Source organism: Brugia malayi (assembly GCF_000002995.4).
Source record: "Brugia malayi strain FR3 genome assembly, contig: Bm_v4_Chr1_scaffold_001, whole genome shotgun sequence".
Taxonomy (NCBI): Eukaryota; Metazoa; Nematoda; class Chromadorea; order Rhabditida; family Onchocercidae; genus Brugia; species Brugia malayi.
In genome coordinates this window covers 3,788,870-3,805,664 of record NW_025062475.1, presented here as the reverse complement: position 1 = coordinate 3,805,664, position 16,795 = coordinate 3,788,870, and the positions used below count along the sequence as shown (strand labels likewise).

At 31.1% G+C, this 16,795-nt stretch overlaps 2 protein-coding genes across 9 annotated transcripts; both read right to left on the bottom strand.

The window, feature by feature from the left end:
• Window positions 1–1,585: 1,585 nt before the first annotated feature.
• Window positions 1,586–6,208, bottom strand: Bma-cht-1.1 (Uncharacterized protein; the record flags this gene model as incomplete). 6 transcript variants are annotated; one of them, XM_043076451.1, is made up of 14 exons in its annotated part: window positions 1,586–1,758; window positions 2,072–2,119; window positions 2,392–2,439; window positions 2,799–2,874; window positions 3,272–3,406; window positions 3,640–3,759; window positions 3,851–4,036; window positions 4,110–4,233; window positions 4,351–4,475; window positions 4,614–4,754; window positions 4,906–5,044; window positions 5,270–5,363; window positions 5,706–5,753; window positions 6,145–6,208. In XM_043076451.1, 14 exons carry the CDS (start codon window positions 6,206–6,208, stop codon window positions 1,586–1,588), a joined length of 1,521 nt encoding a protein of 506 aa, XP_042932385.1. The 6 variants fall into 6 exon arrangements, with proteins under 6 accessions (XP_042932385.1, XP_042932386.1, XP_042932389.1 ...); XM_043076452.1 differs by lacking the exons at window positions 4,614–4,754; window positions 4,906–5,044; window positions 5,270–5,363; window positions 5,706–5,753; window positions 6,145–6,208 and having other exon boundaries at window positions 4,351–4,472; XM_043076455.1 differs by lacking the exons at window positions 3,640–3,759; window positions 3,851–4,036; window positions 4,110–4,233; ... (4 more) ...; window positions 5,706–5,753; window positions 6,145–6,208.
• Window positions 6,209–12,561: 6,353 nt separating this feature from the next.
• Bma-cht-1.4 (Endochitinase, putative) lies at window positions 12,562–15,892 on the bottom strand (the record flags this gene model as incomplete). 3 transcript variants are annotated; one of them, XM_043076448.1, is made up of 10 exons in its annotated part: window positions 12,562–12,792; window positions 13,026–13,145; window positions 13,237–13,422; window positions 13,496–13,619; window positions 13,737–13,861; window positions 14,000–14,140; window positions 14,292–14,430; window positions 14,656–14,749; window positions 15,101–15,184; window positions 15,838–15,892. In XM_043076448.1, the coding sequence occupies 10 exons, from the start codon at window positions 15,890–15,892 to the stop codon at window positions 12,562–12,564; spliced, it is 1,299 nt and encodes a 432-aa protein (XP_042932382.1). The 3 variants fall into 3 exon arrangements, with proteins under 3 accessions (XP_042932382.1, XP_042932383.1, XP_042932384.1); XM_043076449.1 differs by lacking the exons at window positions 14,000–14,140; window positions 14,292–14,430; window positions 14,656–14,749; window positions 15,101–15,184; window positions 15,838–15,892 and having other exon boundaries at window positions 13,737–13,858; XM_043076450.1 differs by lacking the exons at window positions 13,026–13,145; window positions 13,237–13,422; window positions 13,496–13,619; ... (4 more) ...; window positions 15,101–15,184; window positions 15,838–15,892.
• Between the last annotated feature and the right edge of the window lie 903 nt (window positions 15,893–16,795).

Sequence of the window (16,795 nt, the reverse complement as noted above, 5' to 3'; positions counted from 1 at the left end):
ATTATAAAGTTTATATGTTTCGTAAATTGCTTTTTGTCTTGACGATCTGTTATTATACACTACTGTTTTGTCATCGACGAGCACATTGTTGAATGTTTCAACAAGGTTTCCAGGTATTTGATAAAATTATAACCAAAAATTAATAAAACTGCCAGGATATGACTTTTTCCTGATCACAAATGCTATTTTAAAAGAACTTTTTTGATTGATATATATTCTAAATAAAAATGCGAATTAGTACCAGAAAGGAAGTTTTGTAGAAGTTATTGACATGAAGTGTTCTATACATTCCAATTGAACTGTACTCAGTTTCATCTATATATTAGTTCATTTTGTATGCAACAACTTTTTTCAATTCTTTTATTTTATTTATTTGTTTCCTTCATAGATATTTTTGCTCTCTGTTCCACTTTGGTATATTAAATGGAAATGATGTGTAGTACGAGATGCTTATCCTTCTTTTATTCTCATCTGATATGATTGCTAACTTGATTGATTGCTAACTGAAGATAATCACTCATGTAGCTCCTTCATTTCTGCAATGTAATTTTAATTAAGAAGTTGAGTTAATTATATTAGCTTTGAATTCTCTCTCTCTCTTTAGAACTGTTAGCAAAGAGAACATTCGGCAGTGTCTTCCGGGGAACTGCCAAAAAATGGCTGCATAATGACGTCAAGACATTATTTTTATACATTTCAGAAAAAACGAAACAAAACAAAAAACAAAGATAAATAGCCGATTTATGGGATTGTACGGAATATAAGAAAACTTACGAAAGACAAGGGATTTAAATCCTTATATTCCAACAATAAGAGCATGACTATATTGAGTAAAGAGCTATCAGATGATCTTTATCCCTTATATAGTAAGAGAGGGTTTTAATATTGTAGCTTCTCAAAGAATGACCATTAGCTTAGAATGTCTTTACAACATTTCAACATTGTAAGCAAATTTGGTTCGGAATAAATGAGTGATTTTTAACATATTAAACAATGCACATACTCTTTGTTACATTTGAAAATTTCTAGACGAGTACAATGGAGTTTACATAGATACAGTTTGGAACAGTTTTGTATTTCTTTAAAGGATATTCAATCAAGATAAATTTTAGTATTATGGATTAATAGTATTTTATTTGATATATTTTGTAAATCATTTGGAAATGTGCGAGACACTTATTTCGAGTTTTGCAACAAAGCGAATGGTATTCTTATCTTTAAACATTTTACTTGCTTTTTGTTTCATTGTTAATCATAGATTCTTAAATCTACTTTAAAATTATCCATCATAAACCATCTGCTATGTGGTTTATTCATCTTCCGAATCACTATTCCTGTTTATTTGCGCCTTCTGTCCCTTTATTTCTCTCCTCACATAATTGTACCTATCTTCCTAATCTAATATGAATTATCAAACGAGTTTTGTTAAACAATAAACAAACCGTCAGGTTCTAGACATTCCTGAGTCCTGACCTGAAATGGATTTCAATACCATAGCGGTGTGTATTCAATTTATTTTATGTGCTATTAGCAATTTTACTCTAAACTTTTATTCTACAACTAACACATTACAGAGAACAACAAATTAGATGCATGTATCCGGCGCATTCGTCATGTGATCGCAAACTTTGATTGCGTCATTGAAGAAAGTAGTCGCTGGACATTGCATCACATATGCAATGTTATTTGCGCATTGAATAAACAAATGGCAATCAGTAGGATGCGGGAACAAACCGTCACGTTCTGGACATTCCTGACCTGAAATGGATTTCAATACTATAGCGGTGTGTTCATCCACTGTATGATTGATAACATTTTTGAGACAAAAAAGACAAATTACAGGTAGGAAAAAATATATACGTGTGGATTCCAAATGATTTAACTGTCACATATTTCCAATGCATTTGTAAACATTAAATTTGAACATAGCTTCAAATATGCATGTCCTCATCAGAAGCATACGAAAGGCTTCTTAGGTTTTCTCACCAAACTATTTCATATTTTAAATAGAATGCATAAGGAATAAATAAGTAGCGATCCAGCATTTTTATTCTTTGAATAACTAACTAACCTTCAGTTTCATCAGTATCATACGTTGTCGCTTCAGTTTCGGAAGTTTCTGCAATGTTTAGTTCCGGTAATAGATAATTTTTTTGGGAAAAAAAAGGACAAATTATGGGTAGAAAGAAAAATATAAATGTATGGAGATCCCAAATAATTTACCTGTCACATATTTCAAGTGTGTTGTTAACTTTTAGCAAGCATTAAATTTAAATTTAGCCTTCAAATATAGATCAGAAGCATCAAAGTTTTTTCATCAAACCACTTCATATTTTAAATAGAATGCATAAATAAGTAGCAATCCAGCTTTTTATTCTTCGAATAACTAACCTTCGGTTACATCAGTATCATACGTTGTCGCTTCAGTTTCGGAAGTTTCTGTAATATTTAGTTCCGTGATAGGTAAATTTTTCGGAAAAAAAGAATCACATATTGCAGGTAAGAAAATATATATATATATATATATATATATATATATATATATATATATATATATATATATATATATACATGCATGGAAGATTCCAAACGATTTATCTGTCATATATTCCCAATGTATCTGTTATAAATTCTAGTAAGCATTAAATTTGAATATAGCCTTCAAATATACCTTTCATTAGAAGCATACAAAATACTTCTTAAGTTTTCTCATCAAACTACATCATATTCTAAATAGAATGCATAAGAAATAAATAAATAGTGATCCAGCATTTTTATTCTTCGAACAATTAACCAACCTTCAGTTTCATCAGTATCATATGCTTCAGTTTCTGTAATGCTTGGTTCTTCCGTCGTTATTTCAGGGTTTTCTGACTATAAATGTTTGCTAGGTTTAGAACTCATTGGATGAGAAACGTTACATCGGTAAAACAATTTAACGATTGTAAAATAATCAATTTAAAATTTAAAAAATATATACGATCATTATGATTGATGCCTAATGTAATGGTAGATCTTACAATCAGCTAGTTAAATAATATTACCATTATGCATTCTCAGATAAAAATGATATCAGTCCTATCTTCGGTTTTCCCTAATCATCTTACTGGATGTTTATTTTCATCGATCTGTAAATTGACTTATTCGCTTCCTACTAATTATTTCTGCAATTTCATCCAGAATTTAGTTCAACATTTTTTAGAACAGAAAAAGAAATTTTAATTATGTTCTACAGTGAAATTTCTTTGAAATATATTTCTCTCTATCCTACCTCGCCTTCAAGCTCACTGCTGATAGCATTTAACAATGGATAAGGGCCTTTGCCACAGCTTTTACCCGTGAAATCATCGAAATCAAGAGCCCATATGAAGGCACCACCATATCCTTTCTCTTTAAGCCATTTCATCTGGAAATATGTAACTTTGTTTCAAATGTACAGCATAACCTGATTTTGATTCTGAAATTGATAATTAGAACGAAATAGTCACACAGGCAAAAATTGTGAAATTATTTTGAAAGATATCTTCGCAGCTATACTTTTTAGATTATTCCTCCCTTGCTCTCAACAAACTATCCATAAATAGAATGACAACAATGTTAGGCGCAAAAGTTACGACAATAAGAGAAATAAATGATTACTTTAATTCTGATAGTTTCCTCGTTATCATAACCATACCATTGGTCTCCTTTTACCATGTATGCCCCGACACCTTCTTGATGAACCGTTTCCTTGCCACCTTCTTTCAGATATTTGCATATCTTAAAATAGCACTTTTAATGTTTGTCAAAGATCGAGTTTGAAAATAATTAAGAAAAGTATTTGGAAATAATTTAATATTTTGTATTAAACCTCCCAGTAAGATGCAGTACCACCAGCAGGATTTGTTTTCGATGCTGACGACGGACGACTAGCCGGTGCTCCAATCGCTGTTTCCGAAGGATTATCTAATGTCCATCCCCGAGCGTACATCGGAATTCCAATGATAATTTTCTGTTTCGGCATACCCTTACTTGCCCAATAGTCCGCAGCAAATTCCTGGAGCAATGGTGAATTCGTTTTCATACAAACGGGTAAACATGAGAAATTTTTATGCACTTCACAAACTAACAGTATTAAATATGCCAACTCCGGAAACTTCTCCCTTTGTTGGATGCAATTTTCCGTGTAAATCGACGTTCTTCTCCCAACTACCGTGTAAATCGTATGACATTAGAAATAGGAGATCGAAATTTCTGCAAAGTTTAATGCTGAAGAAATATTCACATTTTTAGTACTCTAATTTTTATTATATCGCTAAATAAATGAAAGTCTGACATGAAAAATCGGCAAAGAGCGAAAGAAAAGTTTACTTTCCGAGAGACTCCACATTGTAACTTCCGTCAATAGTTCCCTTCCCGGCTGATACAGCAGCGGTTAAAAGTAATCGTTGCTTACCAGATGTTTTGGCTTCTTCCACAAACGCTGTTTTCATTGCCTGGAAATTTTATTTTCTTTTTTCTTTCAAGTAAAACTAACACACAACAACGAATGGAAATGAAATTTTCCCTTTGTGAACTGAAATTTGATATCAATGTCTGATTACAATAATAAATTGCTAAGAGATTGCGCTTACCTCAACAAGTTTAGCGTGTTCCTCAGCTACACCGACTGGATATTCCCAATCCAAATCGAATCCATCAAAATTATTCTTACGGAGAAATGCTATAGCTGATTTAATAAAATGTTCCGTTTTTTGCGCCGACTTTGCTATTCCCTTAATATATTGTCTATCACTAAATTTATGGAAAAGAAAACAATAGGACGTCCCGAGAGTGCCAACGAGAGCAGATGTCAACAAACTATTCCTGGAAATTTTGTCGATATGTTTGACGAATGCTATCATTTTGAAGAAAACAGAAACTAACAGTGAAAATTGCTGATCCAAAGTTGTAGCCACCATAGGAAAGAAGGACTTTCAGTCCTGGGTTCGTTTCTCTCAGTTTCGTCACAGCCGAGTACATTCCTTTCGACCATTCAGTATCTTCATCGTTCCATTCAAAAGGTCTAAGAGAGAGAGAGAAGAAAAAGAAGAATCACAGAAATGGTATTTGGTGGGACAATTGCGCACTCATTGGAAAAGAATATTGAGCAATAACTCAAACTACTGAAGCACACATATAAACACTGCCGGAGTAACTGATAAAATTTTGAAAAAATTTTAGTTTCAGTTTGAGCAAAATATGAAAATGGCATTCATATTTACTATCACAAATATCATTTGCAACTTACTTTGAATCACCTAATTCATCGACTTTAGCAAATGCGTAAAGAATGTGGGTGCATAGTCCATTTGGAATATTTCCAGGCAAGAATTTACCTTCTCCTTTAAAATGAAAATGCATGTTAGATTGACAGATAGATATTATAATTAATATTGTGATAATAAGATTTACTTTGCTTAATTTCATTTATATAGTTTCGATTTGCATATTAGTTTGCATTGATGAAGGCACATATAGAAATGGATTTAAAAAATCCGTAATGAAAAGAATTTGCGCTTATGTTGGAAGCTGAATTACTAATTATAAATTGTTTCTTCTCATTTTATCATAGCCATTACAATCAATGGCTTCGAATTTTTATTTGAAAAACTGCGCATTTGTTTAGAAACTCTTTTTCTTGAAATTATTTAATCTCTCTAATAAAAATGAAATTATCACTGAACCATCTCGATACTGAGCCCAGTTAGTGTAGTAACATCCACGAACATAACCTGCAATAGGCTACAACTTAGAAGTATATTCAAAACTATGCCATTGCTAATTTTGTTCTATTTATTAAGCACTTTGTAATTTTTCAATAAAATGTAATATTTTATTTTACGTTTGAATTTCTTAAGTTCTTCGTGAATATTTATGATTTTCAATTTAGCCTTTTCATTTGCCAAATGTATGACAGTGTGTACAGTTTTGGATTGAATAACATATAAAGAAGTTATTATTATTATTATATTCATTAGAATGCGGTGTGATTAAAGAGTTATTTTAATTGCTATACCTATCATAATATTAATCTGAGATAAATCGACTTCATTGTTTCTTTAGAAATGATATTTCTCCTTCTCTGTTCACGTTACTAACGTGTCAATCTATTGAATAACTTACCGTGTATAACAGTAATTGTATTACTGAGTATAATGAAAAATAATATTAGCGTAGTCCGATTCATATCACTTTGCAAAAGCTGTTGTCCACTTCTGTATTTCAATATTTATTGCTATGAATAATTGATATTTATTTATATTAGTAGCATAATTCGTAAATATGAAGTAAATATATGTATTAAGAAGGAATAATTAATCGAAATTTATGAAATCGCTACTATGGCTAACTCATCAATTAAGGATGTTTGTTCTCATAGTGCAGTAAAGAGTGATTGTATTGAAGGAAGTAATGTTATATAAGAAAGTTTTCAAAAAAAATTTATAAAAAGAAAGTGAAGGTAGACTTAGAGCTAGAATCTCCAGAGTATCTTAAATGTGTTTAATAAATTATAAATATTTCGGATCGTTATACGATTATTCCAAATGCTTAGTTTAATTTAATTTCTCTACTTTAATTGTTGGATAAATATGAATTTAAGAGATTGTGCTGGACCGTAGTAAATGATTAACGGTAAAAGATAGCTTGAAGGTAAGATTTCGGAAGATTTGCAAAGATTGAATGCAAGCTAACATGGAAAAGAGGAAGGGAAAAGAATCTCAAGGAGGTAAAAATGATGAATGGGCAAAAACAAAAGGATGAAATGATGAATGGGCAAAAAATAAAAGGGAAAAAAATTATAACTGTAATAAGTGTTGAAAGATAGTCCACTATAAAGTAAATAATAAGATATAAATGAGCCTTTTATGAAGCGCTTGATCAAAGGAATTATTATTCAAGAAAAGTAAATATTTTCATCACAAAGCTGGAAAAACAGAAAATAGCCGGAGGACTGAGAAAACGTCAAATAGCCAGGAAGCTAAAAGAAACGAAAATAGCCAAAAAGCTGAAAAAACATTGAAATAGCCAGGAAGATGAAAAAAATAGATAAAAATCTCGGCTATTGCATCGTCCTATTTTATCTTCCACTTAATGAGAGATAAAAACGGAGTATGACGCAGGTATTTTTGATTACCTGAGAAAAATATGAAGATTCCACATACCATATGTTTTGTGGAGTTATAGTAATAATCATTGGGAATAATCGAAGTTCGTTTTTGGCCGTAAATTAAATTCAGTTGCGTACGTCTGCTGACTGAAACAATAACAGGGAATTCAACTAAATACAGTGCTTACTGTTACCGGTGATTACTTTTACCTTATGTCATACCAACTGAATATTTCTTGTGAACAAATATATAAATACATATTCAAAAAAAGGTTTTAGCTATTGCAGTCGAAATTGTTACTATTTTAAAATGTGTCATGTACCAAATTAAATTAGCTAATTGAAATATGAATTTGATGAATGTCATGCGAGATGACATTATCTCGCATATTATTATCTCATTGTTTTAATTCACAACCAATGATCGAACGAAGATGGAAATTTTTGTAGAAGTGATATCAAAATTCTGTAACGTCTAATATATTCAAAATATACTTTATAAATTGCCAAGCTTTTGTCTTGGCAGTCTTTCGACGAATATTGTTGATTAGTGTTTCAGAAAACTATTGAATATAAAAATCTTTGAAAAAAGAAATAAGAGTAAGTACTGACCATACCATATGACTTTGTTATCGTTGTCCGAATGTATGAAATAAAAAGGTTATTTTAATTCGATTTTCTTGATTAATGTGTATTTTAAATAAAAGTGCTAAATGGAAGGAATTTTACCTGCAAATAACAGAAATTACTGACATAAAAAGCCATACTTTACCCTACCAATTTGTGCTTAATTTTATTCACATTTCAGATTTTTGTAACTTTGGTATATTAAATGGAAATGATGTGTAGTACGAGATGCTTATCCTTCCTTTATTCTCATCTGATATGATTGCTAACTTGATTGATTGCTAACTGAAGATAATCACTCATGTAGCTCCTTCATTTCTGCAATGTAATTTTAATTAAGAAGTTGAGTTAATTATATTAGCTTTGAATTCTCTCTCTCTCTTTAGAACTGTTAGCAAAGAGAACATTCGGCAGTGTCTTCCGGGGAACTGCCAAAAAATGGCTGCATAATGACGTCAAGACATTATTTTTATACATTTCAGGAAAAACAAAACAAAACTAAAAACAAAGATAAATAGCCGATTTATAGGATCATCTCTATCTATTCATACATGACCCTTCCATTATGATATGCCAGAACGGAATAAAGAGACTCACCAATGGATCGACGGTCAGAAGAATTCTTTGTGGCACAAAGCTAATGATATTATTACATCTGTCCTCCTAAGCTGCAGATAAACCAGAAAATGTTCTTGGTGATTCAAAAACAACAGTCATTCTTTTAATAATTTCATTGGTCCTAAATATTGCTTCAGTTCTATTACTTTAAGTTTTTATTACTTGTACCACGTTTTTATCAATATTCAATGTTTCTTTTCGCGACTATTGATGGACGACTCCTGGAATCGATTCTTCATAATTCTTTAATTTTTAAGATTTGGTATGGGGTAACATTATTCAGCAAATTCAGTTATAAAGCAAGTGCACACGATAGCTCTGGATAGATTCTGAAATGATATTTATCTCCAAATTATCACTAGATTGTTAATTATCACTAGATAGTTAATTATCACTGGATAGTTCGCTAAAACCAGCTAATCGCTAACCGAGGAACACGTAACTAACTGTTCGTACTGATTATTTCTACGATGTTTGCAAGAAAGAAATCGACTGATGAGAATTTCAAAAAAAAAACCTCAAAATAAGTTTTAATAATAAAATAATTTCATGTAAGAATTAATCCATCAAATTGTACTATGATAAACTAATAACTAATTTAATCAATTTTTCATCCTCTTTTTTTTTGCTTTGTTATTATGAATCTAACTAAATTCTCATCTTTATCCATAGCGGTTAAAATAGTGAAAGCCAATATTTTCGGTTTTTTAGTCAATCATATCACATATTCCTTACATAGTTCTTTTGTATTGATATGATATATGAAAATAGTGTAAACATTGTCATTAAAATTCGTTTTAATTAAACATTAGCAATGTAAAACTGTTTCAAATTATACATCATGTAAGTAATCACTATTTCAATACTCATCTTCCCATTTCTAAATTATTTGAATAAAAAAACTCCAAATAACATATTTGCTTTGGCAATAAAATACCAAAAATGTGTTTTACTACTAAAACCGAAATCGGAGTAAAAATTGGAAATAAAGAAATAATCCGATTAGATGCAAAACTATTTGACGAATGAAATACAAGTAATTAATCTAAACAAAAAGGAACTATTGATGATAAACAAACTAAATCAATTAAACAACTTCAAAGATCAATGGAAACAACCGGACATTCTCATAGGTGCGGATCATTTCTTTAGGTTTATTCAGCTCGACAAAGCAGAGAAATGGAATTAAGATCCGGAATTTCATCGATCCAAAAAAGGTTGGATCTATGGAACTGGATATACAAATGACAATAAAACCACATCAGTGGACCATACTCATCTAGTCATTGTCATCGATATTCCAGGCTTAGATCACTTTTTGAAGCTGGAATTTAATTGGCATTCAAGATAAAACAAATGCTGACAATGATGAAAAAGCACTGCAGCAATTTAAACAAACTGTCTTTATAAACAAGGAAAGATATCGAGTCTGTTGTCCTTGGGAAGATTCAAAGAACAAACTAAGCGATGATTGGACTTTGCTTTGGAATTGGACTTTGCTTTGGATGATTAAAGTCGTTAAATAGAAGACTTCAAATGGAACCTCAATTACTAAGTCGATATAGTCAAACTATTGAAGAACAACTTTTCAATATAATCGAAAAGGCATCACCGGAAATGAACGAGATAAGTATTATTCATTATCTATCTCACCATGAAGTACTAACATTCAATAAAACCACGACAGATCTGAGGATAGTTTATGACGCATCAGCTCATTGTAAAGGAATGAAAAGTTTAAATGATGTTTTATATCGGGGACCGATAACACTTCCTGATTTAAATGTAGTTTTGCTATGCTTCCGTACAGTGAAAAATATAATAATAGCAGGCGTAGAAAAGGCATTCTTATAAATAAAACTGTATCCAACAGATAGAAATTGCACTCGATTTCTTTGGTTAAAGGACATTCGAGGACCAATTAACGAAGAAAATGTTTCCAACGAGTTCCATTTGGAATTGTATCATCTCCATTTTATTGTCAGTTACTCTCAATTATCAGTTGGAAACTTATAAAAGCAAAATTGTGCTCGAGATAAAGAAAAATCTCTATGTCGACAACATTATAATACCAACCAAAGGAACCAATGAAGCTTTTTCCAAATATAAAGAAATTAAAATTATATTCAATGAGGCTTCAAAGAGAGTAACTTACATCTCCCAAATATATCTCCCAAGACATAATTCCATAACTGAATTCCTTATTCAGCAACGACATGAGTAATTATATCATGCTGGAATTGCTCACACACTTTCAAATTTGAGATCGATACCGAAAGGTAGAAATATGGATACCTAAAGGTAGAAGGGAAGTCAAAAAAATCTTGGATAAGTGCATGAAGTGCGACAACTAAATCATTTAAATTACCAACCATGGCCGATCTTCCAGCATCTCGAACCACACGATATTTAGGTCCTGTCAATACCAGGAGTGATAATGAGTTAACAAAAAGATTGATATCACTGTTCACATGTTTTACATCAAGAGCTGTACATCTAGAAATGATAGAAACCCCTTCAGCTGAAAGCTTTTTACATGTTTTGAGAAGATTTACAACAAGACGAGGTTAACCGGAATTAATCTTGAGCGCTGGTCAATTCCAGTTGGTTTTTAAAATTATTATAAAGCAGCAATTAAATGAATTCCTAACGGAAAAGAAAATCATATGGAAAAATATAGTACCAAAAGCGGATGGAATGGAGGAATATATGAGCGACTTATTGGTTTAACAAAAAAGGCAATGAAAAGAGTTATTGGTCAGAAAGTTATTATGGGAACGAGGACTAATTATTCCAATAATGGAAGTAGAAAGTATTTTGAATACTCAACCGCTAACTTTCGTAAATTTTGACAATTGTGTCATATTGCATGCTTCTAATTATGCCTACTAATAAGGAGAATGAATTGGATGAGTTTATCCTTCATAAACTGAACTCTTAAGAAAAGCATTAAAGGCCTTCGATATCTTTTGGGGAATATGGAAAGACGAATATCTGATTAGACTTAAGAGAAAGGACCCAAAGAGAAGAGTGTATCAATAAAATTACCACAAGAAAAAATTCTCAACAGATCGGTGAATATGCTATTCAAAGGCGAGAAAAATTCGGATTCTCAACCAACAATGTTCGAGAAATCAATTCAAAGTGTCAATGAACAAGAACATATCACTCGACGAACTAAATATATTAAATAGAATTGTATTAATCATACAAAAATTCGTTTTAATTAAACTTTAGCAATGTAAAACTGTTTCAAATTATACATCATGTAAGCAATCATTATGTCAACACTTATCTTCCCATTGTACCTAAGCTTATCTGCTTGTCTAGACATTTTCAACTAATAATAAATGTTAAAAATCACTCATTTGTTCCAGACCAAATTTGCTTACAATGTTGAAATGTTGTAAAAACTTTCTAAGCTAATAGTTATTCTTTGAGAAGCTACAATATTAAACCCATCTCTTACTATATGAAGAGTAAAGATTATCTAATAGTTCACTATTCAATAATCATGCTCTTGTTGGAAGTCAGTACCCACTATATAAGGATTTAATTTACCACTAAACTACAGTTCGGCCTTTCTCCCTCACTCACAATTCATTTGATTCCATTAAATTCCTTATCAATCCATCCATCCATTTTCTTCATCTCATTCGTAGATACTCTACAAATTATCAGTATTGTTGCTATAGATTAATACTTATGTACTGTGATTGCTAGCTTATTCAATACATTCGTTTAATAACAAACAAGGAAGGCACTTGAGTATGTGAAAATCCAATTCGACTCTAAGCCACAAGTTATATTCAGATTGAACCCCAAATTTCACGACAAGCATATATATACGTTAAGTAAACAAACCAATGGATCATCCTCAAAAATTCATACTTTGCTTCCTCATTCCACTTATTCCTTCTCGTTTACTTCCATTAATAACTCTATTTATTATACCATATCTTTTAATAAAGATACTGCAATATCCCTGTGTAATTTCATTATCGACAGTGCAAAGCAACTTCAGGATCAGAAGCGAAAAGTCTATAACAAAAAACCTATTAATCCTTACCGAATTTCGATTATGTCAAAACCATCAAATCAATAAAATCTCTATATCAATATCTAACATGCAATTTAGTGACATATGAACATATGAAACACAATATTCTGGGATGAATTCCATGATTTTATTCAACTTCTAAATTTTGGCTAATATATCTGACATTTTCCTGAGATGCATCAATTAATGATGAAATTGTAGAATTCTTCATCCAAAATATGAATCTGTTTCCAAGCTCACTGCTGATAGCATTTAACAATGGATAAGGGCCTTTGCCACAGCTTTTACCCGTGAAATCATCGAAATCAAGAGCCCATATGAAGGCACCACCATATCCTTTCTCTTTAAGCCATTTCATCTGGAAATATGTAACTTTGTTTCAAATGTACAGCATAACCTGATTTTGATTCTGAAATTGATAATTAGAACGAAATAGTCACACAGGCAAAAATTGTGAAATTATTTTGAAAGATATCTTCGCAGCTATACTTTTTAGATTATTCCTCCCTTGCTCTCAACAAACTATCCATAAATAGAATGACAACAATGTTAGGCGCAAAAGTTACGACAATAAGAGAAATAAATGATTACTTTAATTCTGATAGTTTCCTCGTTATCATAACCATACCATTGGTCTCCTTTTACCATGTATGCCCCGACACCTTCTTGATGAACCGTTTCCTTGCCACCTTCTTTCAGATATTTGCATATCTTAAAATAGCACTTTTAATGTTTGTCAAAGATCGAGTTTGAAAATAATTAAGAAAAGTATTTGGAAATAATTTAATATTTTGTATTAAACCTCCCAGTAAGATGCAGTACCACCAGCAGGATTTGTTTTCGATGCTGACGACGGACGACTAGCCGCTGCTCCAATCGCTGTTTCCGAAGGATTATCTAATGTCCATCCCCGAGCGTACATCGGAATTCCAATGATAATTTTCTGTTTCGGCATACCCTTACTTGCCCAATAGTCCGCAGCAAATTCCTGGAGCAATGGTGAATTCGTTTTCATACAAACGGGTAAACATGAGAAATTTTTATGCACTTCACAAACTAACAGTATTAAATATGCCAACTCCGGAAACTTCTCCCTTTGTTGGATGCAATTTTCCGTGTAAATCGACGTTCTTCTCCCAACTACCGTGTAAATCGTATGACATTAGAAATAGGAGATCGAAATTTCTGCAAAGTTTAATGCTGAAGAAATATTCACATTTTTAGTACTCTAATTTTTATTATATCGCTAAATAAATGAAAGTCTGACGTGAAAGATCGGCAAAGAGAGAAAGAAAAGTTTACTTTCCGAGAGACTCCACATTGTAACTTCCGTCAATAGTTCCCTTCCCGGCTGATACAGCAGCGGTTAAAAGTAATCGTTGCTTACCAGATGTTTTGGCTTCTTCCACAAACGCTGTTTTCATTGCCTGGAAATTTTATTTTCTTTTTTCTTTCAAGTAAAACTAACACACAACAACGAATGGAAATGAAATTTTCCCTTTGTGAACTGAAATTTGATATCAATGTCTGATTACAATGATAAATTGCTAAGAGATTGCGCTTACCTCAACAAGTTTAGCGTGTTCCTCAGCTACACCGACTGGATATTCCCAATCCAAATCGAATCCATCAAAATTATTCTTACGGAGAAATGCTATAGCTGATTTAATAAAATGTTCCGTTTTTTGCGCCGACTTTGCTATTCCCTTAATATATTGTCTATCACTAAATTTATGGAAAAGAAAACAATAGGACGTCCCGAGAGTGCCAACGAGAGCAGATGTCAACAAACTATTCCTGGAAATTTTGTCGATATGTTTGACGAATGCTATCCTTTTGAAGAAAACAGAAACTAACAGTGAAAATTGCTGATCCAAAGTTGTAGCCACCATAGGAAAGAAGGACTTTCAGTCCTGGGTTCGTTTCTCTCAGTTTCGTCACAGCTGAGTACATTCCTTTCGACCATTCAGTATCTTCATCGTTCCATTCAAAAGGTCTAAGAGAGAGAGAGAAGAAAAAGAAGAATCACAGAAATGGTATTTGGTGGGACAATTGCGCACTCATTGGAAAAGAATATTGAGCAATAACTCAAACTACTGAAGCACACATATAAACACTGCCGGAGTAACTGATAAAATTTTGAAAAAATTTTAGTTTCAGTTTGAGCAAAATATGAAAATGGCATTCATATTTACTATCACAAATATCATTTGCAACTTACTTTGAATCACCTAATTCATCGACTTTAGCAAATGCGTAAAGAATGTGGGTGCATAGTCCATTTGGAATATTTCCAGGCAAGAATTTACCTTCTCCTTTAAAATGAAAATGCATGTTAGATTGACAGATAGATATTATAATTAATATTGTGACAATAAGATTTACTTTGCTTAATTTCATTTATGTAGTTTCTATTTGCATATTAGTTTGCATTGATGAAGGCACATATAGAAATGGATTTAAAAAATCCGTAATGAAAAGAATTTGCGCTTATGTTGGAAGCTGAATTACTAATTATAAATTGTTTCTTCTCATTTTATCATAGCCATTACAATCAATGGCTTCGAATTTTTATTTGAAAAACTGCGCATTTGTTTAGAAACTCTTTTTCTTGAAATTATTTAATCTCTCTAATAAAAATGAAATTATTTAAAACATCACTGAACCTTCTCGATACTGAGCCCAGTTAGTGTAGTAACATCCACGAATATGGATGGACAAGTGTGCCAAAAGTGTTGCATAATTTACTGCTGAATAAGGATTGTTATTAAATTTATGTAGCTTAATTTGTATATAGAATTACTTATACAATTAGTTAAGGAACAATACACTTTATTGCGTCCCATTTACTTAATTTTATATATATCTGGAGGGAAACTGTTTCAAATAAGTTTAATGGGAATTGTAGAATTGTCGTGTGATGTCATATGGTACTCTTACATTTGATGTATTACAGCACTCTGCAGTAATTGAGGTAGATATATCTGGTATGCACTGATAACTGAGTCTCGCCAAGATACAAAGTAATCTATCTCTATTTTTCCCTAATTTTTCCATGCACGGATCTCATTTTTCTATTTTTCACGAAATGTAGGTGTTATACATAATAATACCTATTCAATCGTGATTACAATTCCTTGCCATAATATTTAAGTTTGTTTAATTCTGCTTTACTCACATATAATAAAGGATTGTTTCTTAGTTTGTATTTTATAATTTAAAAGATTTAATGTTATACTTTAAAACTTATTATAAGAAACTCATATATATATATAAGCATACTAACATTATTTTTTGTCAAAAACCTAAAATTAATGAATCCTTTCGCTTTTTTAATATATATTTTGATCAATTCTAATTGTTACATTTTATAAAATTATTTTTTTTTTCAAAAATAACTTACCTTGTATAGGTATAATTGTAATACTAAATAGGACGAAAGTTATTAGCTTCATCATGGAAAAATATATGCGTAAACATATACCATTTAAAAGTTAGTTGTTGTCCACTCCTGCATTTGAATATTTGCTTTTTTTTGTTTACTTCAATATATCACAAAATTTCGAGAACGTATTATACTTTTTAATAAATGTTTTTAATCAATTTCAATTTTTACGTAAACCTACGAAAGAAGGAAAGAAATTTTTCTCTTGGATATTAATCTGTAGTTGGAAATACGCTCAATAATTGTGATCATAACTATTTACGAAACAGCTGCAAAAAATAAATATTAATTTTCTTGATATACAAACTAATGAACGAAGTATTGGATGAAACAGGGAGATCAACAGTTTGTTGTAAAAAGGAATGTTAGCTAGCTGATATTGCTATTAAAAAAGAAAAGATTTGTAAAAGGTTTAATACAGTGAATAAAAAGTTGTTGAAGAACACTATAGCCAGATTTTCTTAATTTTGAAAGCCATAAGCAAGTAATTGCTTGATTTATTTTGAATTATTTTATGATAGAAGCAAGCTTTTAGAAATCTTATTTTCTTTATTGATAACAGTATCATCAATGATTATTTCAGTTACAATTATAGGTGAAAATGGAAACTGCTGAAGATGAATTAAGATTAAAAGTTAATTAGCGATCGGAAAAAATGAAAGAAACAGCGGATATTTGGTAAATAACGTCACAAATAATGACAACGAGGAGTATCAAGTCTGTATTCAAGTCTATAACTGTAAAAATGTGATAAAATATGTATGTTTTCTACTGATTATATAAATAATTTTATTTGTTACGATTAATAATTATAGAGTCTTATGAACTAATTTATTTTTATCAACAATGATATTTACAAATATTAAAATCTTATGAACTAATTTATTTTTATCAACAATGATATTTACAAATATTA